Consider the following 8,256-nt stretch of genomic DNA (forward strand, 5'->3'; position numbering starts at 1 on the left):
ACACCACACAGCACACACAGCACATTATACAGCACACAGCACACACAGCACATTATACACCACACAGCACACACAGCACATTATACACCACACAGCACACACAGCACATTATACACCACACAGCACACACAGCACATTATACACCACACAGCACATTATACACCACACAGCACACACAACACATTATACACCACACAGCACACACCGCACATTATACACCACACAGCACACACAGCACATTATACAGCACACAGCACACACAGCACATTATACAGCACACAGCACACACAGCACATTATACACCACACAGCACACACAGCACATTATACACCACACAGCACACACAGCACATTATACACCACACAGCACACACAGCACATTATACACCACACAGCACATTATACACCACACAGCACACACAACACATTATACACCACACAGCACACACCGCACATTATACACCACACAGCACACACAGCACATTATACAGCACACAGCACACACAGCACATTATACACCACACAGCACACACAGCACATTATACACCACACAGCACATTATACACCACACAGCACACACAACACATTATACACCACACAGCACACACCGCACATTATACACCACACAGCACACACAGCACATTATACAGCACACAGCACACACAGCACATTATACAGCACACAGCACACACAGCACAACACAGGGTATACAGCAGAGCACACACACGACATTATACACCACACAGCACACACAGCACACACAGCACAACACAGCACACACAGCAAAACACAGGGTACATGGCAGAGTACACACACCACATATTATACACCACACAGCACATTATACAGCACACATCACACACACCACATTATACACCACAGCAAAAACCCACAGCACACACAGCAAGCATAATACTGTACTGTAGGATACTGGCCACAGAACGAACACCCCCCACTCTACAGGCAGGTCTCACGGCACGACACACCCCACCATACGGGACACGCATCACCCCACAGAGACGCATTACATCACTCCCCACAAACCGCAGGACACCCAACACACCACACACACACCCTGTCGCCTGGCACAGAGACTCACAGGCTCAGGTGGGCACCCAAACGTAGACTCGCAGATTCAGAGGTACACCCCGAGACTCACACAGAACCACCATATACTCGTCCATAGACCTGTACGGAGACCCATATACGGTACGAACGTAGAGAATCATGGACTCACACGGAGATGCATGCCTTTACAGAGGCCCATAGAGACTCAAAGTCTCACACAGTGACCCCATCGACTCACTCACGTGTACACGCCGCATAAGCCCCCATGGCATTGTGTTGCCTGGAATCCCATGGCTAAGACAGTTTTTCTTTTTCTTTTCACGATCAGAGGAAACAAGAAGATGCTCGGTGTAGTCGGCACTTTGCTTCGTTCTTCATTTTGTTATTTTAAATGCTTTGCTTTATGTAACCCCCCTCCCCCTGTTTTAAATGAAAGATTTCTCACTCTCTGTACCCCCTCTCTCTAAGACAGTTTCACACCACCACCACCACCAACACCGCCACCACCAACACCGCCACCACCAACACCGCCACCACCAACACCGCCACCACCAACACCGCCACCACCAACACCGCCGCCAACACCAACACCACCACCAACACCGCCACCACCAACACCACCACCGCCACCAACACCACCACCGCCACCACCACCGCCAACACCGCCGCCACTACCACCGCCGCCACCACCAACACTGCCGCCACCACCAACACCACCACCACCGCCACCACTGCCACCACCACCGCCGCCACCACCACCACCACCTCGCCACCGCCACCACCACCACCACCGCCACCACCGCCAACTCCACCACCGCCAACACCACCACCACCGCCAACACCACCACCGCCGCCACCACCACCACCGCAACCACCAACTCGCCGCCACCACCACCACCACCGCCACCGCCACCACCGCCACCGCCACCACCGCCAACTCCACCACCGCCAACTCCACCACCGCCAACACCACCACCGCCACCACCACCACCGCCAACACCACCACCACCACCACCACCGCCACCACCACCACCACCAACACCACCTCCACCACCACCACCACCACCACCACCGCCGCCGCCGCCACCACCACCACCTCGCCGCCACCACCACCACCACCAACACCACCGCCACCACCAACACCACCGCCACCACCAACTCGCCGCCACCACCACCACCACCACCAACTCGCCGCCCCTCTATCGCCGCTTGCCCGGCCAGGAGGGAGCCGGGCGGCTTCTGGCCGGGACGCGTCCGCACTGAGCGAGAGCAACAACAGGAGCCTTGAGAAAGAGTCGAGTTCACTCCCTTCCTCCTTCACTCACTCACTCATTCACTCCTTCCCTCATTCACTCACTCATTCACTCCTTCACTCCTTCCCTCCTTCACTCCCTTCCTCACTCACTCCCTCATTCGCTCACTCCCTCATTCGCTCACTCCCTCATTCGCTCACTCCCTCATTCGCTCACTCCCTCATTCGCTCACTCCCTCACTCCCTCACTCCCTCATTCGCTCACTCCCTCATTCGCTCACTCCCTCATTCGCTCACTCCCTCATTCGCTCACTCCCTCATTCGCTCCCTCCCTCATTCACTCACTCCCTCATTCACTCACTCCCTCATTCACTCACTCCCTAATTCACTCACTCCCTCATTCACTCCCTCCCACATTCACTCCCTCCCTCATTCACTCCCTCCCTCATTCACTCCCTCCCTCATTCACTCCCTCATTCACTCACTCCCTCATTCACTCCCTCCCTAATTCACTCCCTCCCTCATTCACTCCCTCCCTCATTCACTCACTCCCTCATTCACTCCTTCCCTCATTTACTCCCTTCCTCATTCACTCACTCCCTCATTCACTCCCTCCCTAATTCACTCCCTCCCTCATTCACTCACTCCCTCATTCACTCCCTCCCTAATTCACTCACTCCCTCATTCACTCCCTCCCTAATTCACTCCCTCCCTCATTCACTCACTCCCTCATTCACTCCCTCCCTAATTCACTCCCTCCCTCATTCACTCCCTCCCTAATTCACTCCCTCCCTCATTCACTCACTCCCTAATTCACTCCCTCCCTAATTCACTCCCTCCCTCATTCACTCCCTCCCTAATTCACTCCCTCCCTAATTCACTCACTCCCTCATTCACTCCCTCCCTAATTCACTCCCTCCCTCATTCACTCACTCCCTCATTCACTCCCTCCCTAATTCACTCCCTCCCTCATTCACTCCCTCCCTCATTCACTCACTCCCTCATTCACTCCCTCCCTCATTCACTCCCTCCCTCATTCACTCACTCCCTCCTTCACTCACTCACTCATTCACTCCTTCCTTCACTCCCTCCCTCGTTCACTCACTCCTTCACTCCCTCCTTCACTCCCTCCTTCACTCCCTCCATCACTCACTCCATCACTCACTCCCTCATTCACTCACTCCCTCCCTCATTCACTCACTCCCTCACTCACTCCTTCACTCCCTCCTTCACTTGCTCCTTCACTCCCTCCTTCACTCCCTCCTTCACTCCCTTCCTCATTCACTCACTCCCTCTATCACTCCCTCCTTCACTCCCTCCCTCATTCACTCCCTCATTCACTCACTCCCTCACTCATTCACTCACTCACTCCCTCATTCACTCCCTCCTTCACTCCCTCCCTCATTCACTCCCTCCCTCATTCATTCACTCCCTCCTTCCCTCCCTTTTGTATTGTTTGTATTAATCTAAAACTCTGTTCCTCCTTCACACCCTTCCTTCCCATCCTTCCTTCAACCCTCCCTTCCTCCTTCACTCCCATCCTTCCTTCAACCCTCCCTTCCTCCTTCACTCCCATCCTTCCTTCAACCCTCCCTTCCTCCTTCACTCCCATCCTTCCTTCAACCCTCCCTTCCTCCTTCACTCCCATCCTTCCTTCTACCCACCCTCCTTCCCCCCTCTCTCTTGTTTTTCTGGTGAGATATAGATATGTATGATACACACACGCGCGTATCAGTGGCACACACAAGCACAACAACTCACAGTAAATACACTCGACACGTTTGTCAACAACACTGCGGCCTTAATGATAAAACTATTTTGCTGTTCTACATCACAGCACGCGATGCGCTATGCTGCAGAGGTCGCAAACGGGTTTTGATTCCTTACCCGTACCCGGCCGCACCAGGGTCGCAAATGGGTACCTGTACCCTACCCGTACCCGTACCCTACCCCAAATGAGTGACAAACGGTGACTCACCAGTGACTCACGGCCTACCCGTACCCGGCCGCACCAGGGTCGCAAACGGGTACCCGTACACCCGTACCCGGCCGGGTACGGGTAGCCGGGTATCGGGTAGGGTACGGGTATCGGGTACCCGGTTGCGACCTCTGCTATGCTGATCCTTCCTCCTCCAATCCTCCCTCCTTCCCACCCTCCTTCCCACCCTCCTTCCCTCTCCTCCTTCCCACCCACCCTCCCTCTCCTCCTTCCCACCCACCCTCCCTCTCCTCCTTCCCTCTGCTCCTTCCCACCCTCCTTCCTCACCTGCACCGCCCGAGACGACCCCGGGGTGGGCCAGGGACGACATCTCCGCGGCGGGGGGGCGAGGAGGAGGAGGAGGCGGAGAGGGAGGCGAGGAGGCCGGCAGGCGGCAGCCGGGCTCCGGCCTCCAGCGTGATGGGCCTCGAGACGAGTCGGAGGCCGTGGGCGGTGTGGAAACCGCGGCTGGAGCTGAAGCTGCTGCTGCTGATGATGGGCTGGGGCTGAAGCTGCTGCTGCTGATGGGCTGGGGGATGAGACTGCGACTTGGGGCTTCGGTTGAAGCTGCTGATGATGATGGGCTGGGGGTGAGACTTGGGCTGGGGTTGAAGCTGCTACTGCTGATGATGATGGGCTGGGGGCTTGGGGCTGCTGCTGGGTTGGGGCGAGGGGTGGAGGCGGCGCGGGTGCCGCCCTCAGGAAGATTTCCGTGTCTCTCGAGTTTCTGTCTCGGTGTCTATCTCTGGGTCACTCTTGTGTCTCTCTGTCTGCCTCTGTCTTTCTCTCCGTGTATCTGTCTCTCTATCTCTGTCTCCCTATCATTCTCTCTGTCCCAGTGTCTCTGTGTCTCTGTCTCTCTATCTGCCTATCTCTGTGTCTCTGTCTGTCTGTCTGTGTCTCCGTCTCTGTCTCTGTCTATTTGTCTCTGTATGTCTCACTCTCTGTCTCACTCTCTGTGGCTCCCTGTCTGTCTCTGTCTGTCTCTGTATCTCTGTCTCACTCTGTGTCTCTGTCTATCTCTGTCTGTCTGTCTATCTCTGTGTCTCACTCACTGTCTCCCTATCTCTGTCTCACTGTGTCTCTCTGCGTCTCACTGCGTCTCACTGTGTCTCTGTCTCTGTGTCTCTCTGTATCTCTGTCTGTCTCTCTGTGTCTCACTCTGTCTCTCTGTCTCTCTGTATCTCTGTCTGTGTCTCTGTCTCTGCGTCTCGCGCAACGCGCGCGCGGGGCTCGGCCAATGGGCGGAGACAAGCGACAAGCGCTTCACGACACTTCACGACACTCCCTCTCTCGACGCTTTACGGCACGCCCAACATTTTACGGCGCCAACAGCGCCTCCTGTCAGCTGCGCTGCGTGGCCTCGAAAGTCAACAGACGTTTCGGGCAATGGCCCTTCACAGCGCGGAGAAAGACAGTGGATATAATAAGAGTTGTGGACTGCACTTGTTTACTCAATGGGGCCTGATAAGAACAATTACACAATGCTTTTTTCTGATTAACACGTTTTTTAGTTTAATTGCCATGTGAATTGTTACACTAATAGTGCCCATTGAAGCAGACAGAGCCCTTCAGTAAATGAAACGTGTTTTACTCAAACTCCATTCTATTGAAAGTAAAAATTAAAACATTTCCGAGTTCGCCCGACGCTTTACGGCACGGCCCACTGTATCTCGTCGCCTCACGACACTTCACGACATACGGGGCGTGCCTTACGACATATGGGGTACAGGCTTTACGACATACGGTGGTTCGAGCTTTACGACACAAGGGGCGTGCTTTACGGCATACTGGGGCGAGCTTTACGACATACAAACACGTGACGGCTTCACGACACTCCCTTCGGTTTGCTGTTCACGACACTTTACGGCGCTGCTTTACGACTTAACCCGTGATCCGAGTCGCCGTCTCACCACGTGACCCGTGCCAGGTTGGGTGCACACGGAGCAGGGCGCGTCACGTGGGCATCGCTGCGTCCTGCTGGCGGGAGGAGGTCACGGGGCATACCCAGGTGCCATGGGTTGACTGCTGTGCCAGGCTAGGTGCAGGAGGAGGTCACGGGGCATACCCAGGTGACATGGGTTGACTGCTGTGCCAGGCTAGGTGCAGGAGGAGGTCACGGGGCATACCCAGGTGACACGGGTTGACTGCTGTGCCAGGCTAGGTGCAGGATGAGGTCACGGGACAGACCCAGGTGCTATGGGTTGACTGCTGTGCCAGGCTAGGTGCAGTAGGAGGTCACGGGGCATACCCAGGTGACACGGGTTGACTGCTGTGCCAGGCTAGGTGCAGGAGGAGGTCACGGAACAGACCCAGGTGCTATGGGTTGACTGCTGTGCCAGGCTAGGTGCAGGAGGAGGTCACGGGACAGACCCAGGTGACATGGGTTGACTGCTGTGCCAGGCTAGGTGCAGGATGAGGTCACGGGACAGACCCAGGTGCTATGGGTTGACTGCTGTGCCAGGCTAGGTGCAGGAGGAGGTCACGGGGCATACCCAGGTGACACGGGTTGACTGCTGTGCCAGGCTAGGTGCAGGATGAGGTCACGGGACAGACCCAGGTGCTATGGGTTGACTGCTGTGCCAGGCTAGGTGCAGTAGGAGGTCACGGGGCATACCCAGGTGACACGGGTTGACTGCTGTGCCAGGCTGGGTGCAGGAGGAGGTCACGGGGCAGACCCAGGTGACATGGGTTGACTGCTGTGCCAGGCTAGGTGCAGGAGGAGGTCACGGGACAGACCCAGGTGCTATGGGTTGACTGCTGTGCCAGGCTAGGTGCAGGAGGAGGTCACGGGACATCCCCAGGTGACATGGGTTGACTGCTGTGCCAGGCTAGGTGCAGGAGGAGGTCACGGGACAGACCCAGGTGCTATGGGTTGACTGCTGTGCCAGGCTAAGTGCAGGAGGAGGTCACGGGACAGACCCAGGTGCTATGGGTTGACTGCTGTGCCAGGCTAGGTGCAGGAGGAGGTCACGGGACAGACCCAGGTGCTATGGGTTGACTGCTGTGCCAGGCTAGGTGCAGGAGGAGGTCACGGGACAGACCCAGGTGCTATGGGTTGACTGCTGTGCCAGGCTGGGTGCAGGAGGAGGTCACGGGACAGACCCAGGTGACATGGGTTGACTGCTGTGCCAGGCTAGGTGCAGGAGGAGGTCACGGGACAGACCCAGGTGCTATGGGTTGACTGCTGTGCCAGGCTGGGTGCAGGAGGAGGTCACGGGGCAGACCCAGGTGACATGGGTTGACTGCTGTGCCAGGCTAGGTGCAGGAGGAGGTCACGGGACAGACCCAGGTGCTATGGGTTGACTGCTGTGCCAGGCTAGGTGCAGGAGGAGGTCACGGGACAGACCCAGGTGCTATGGGTTGACTGCTGTGCCAGGCTGGGTGCAGGAGGAGGTCACGGGACAGACCCAGGTGACATGGGTTGACTGCTGTGCCAGGCTAGGTGCAGGAGGAGGTCACGGGACAGACCCAGGTGCTATGGGTTGACTGCTGTGCCAGGCTGGGTGCAGGAGGAGGTCACGGGGCAGACCCAGGTGACATGGGTTGACTGCTGTGCCAGGCTAGGTGCAGGAGGAGGTCACGGGACAGACCCAGGTGACATGGGTTGACTGATGTGCCAGGCTAGGTGCAGGAGGAGGTCACGGAACAGACCCAGGTGCTATGGCTTGACTGCTGTGCCAGGCTGGGTGCAGGAGGAGGTCACGGGGCAGACCCAGGTGACATGGGTTGACTGCTGTGCCAGGCTAGGTGCAGGAGGAGGTCACGGGACAGACCCAGGTGCTATGGGTTGACTGCTGTGCCAGGCTAAGTGCAGGAGGAGGTCACGGGACAGACCCAGGTGCTATGGGTTGACTGCTGTGCCAGGCTGGGTGCAGGAGGAGGTCACGGGACAGACCCAGGTGACATGGGTTGACTGCTGTGCCAGGCTAGGTGCAGGAGGAGGTCACGGGACAGAC

General features: G+C 56.9%; 2 protein-coding genes across 6 annotated transcripts in view; one reads left to right on the forward strand and one right to left on the reverse strand.

Annotated features, from left to right (window-relative positions):
* Positions 1-5,538, reverse strand: part of LOC144947791 (uncharacterized) — a 30,513-nt gene extending 24,975 nt beyond the window's left edge. Inside the window, exon 1 of the mRNA XM_078877145.1 lies at positions 4,586-5,538. Coding sequence (XP_078733271.1) covers positions 4,586-4,628 — 43 coding nt within the window. The 5' untranslated portion in view covers positions 4,629-5,538. The remainder of the gene's footprint in view (positions 1-4,585) is intronic.
* Positions 5,539-6,151: 613 nt separating this feature from the next.
* Positions 6,152-8,256, forward strand: part of CRYZL1 (crystallin zeta like 1) — a 19,995-nt gene continuing 17,890 nt past the window's right edge. For 4 of the 5 annotated variants that reach the window (XM_078877245.1, XM_078877252.1, XM_078877247.1 and 1 more), the window contains exon 1: positions 6,152-6,308. The gene's annotated coding sequence lies outside the window, so the exon portion shown is untranslated. The remainder of the gene's footprint in view (positions 6,309-8,256) is intronic. The other variant, XM_078877250.1, reaches the window with a different exon arrangement.

This window comes from Lampetra fluviatilis, chromosome 47, assembly GCF_964198595.1.
Source record: "Lampetra fluviatilis chromosome 47, kcLamFluv1.1, whole genome shotgun sequence".
NCBI lineage: Eukaryota > Metazoa > Chordata > Hyperoartia > Petromyzontiformes > Petromyzontidae > Lampetra > Lampetra fluviatilis.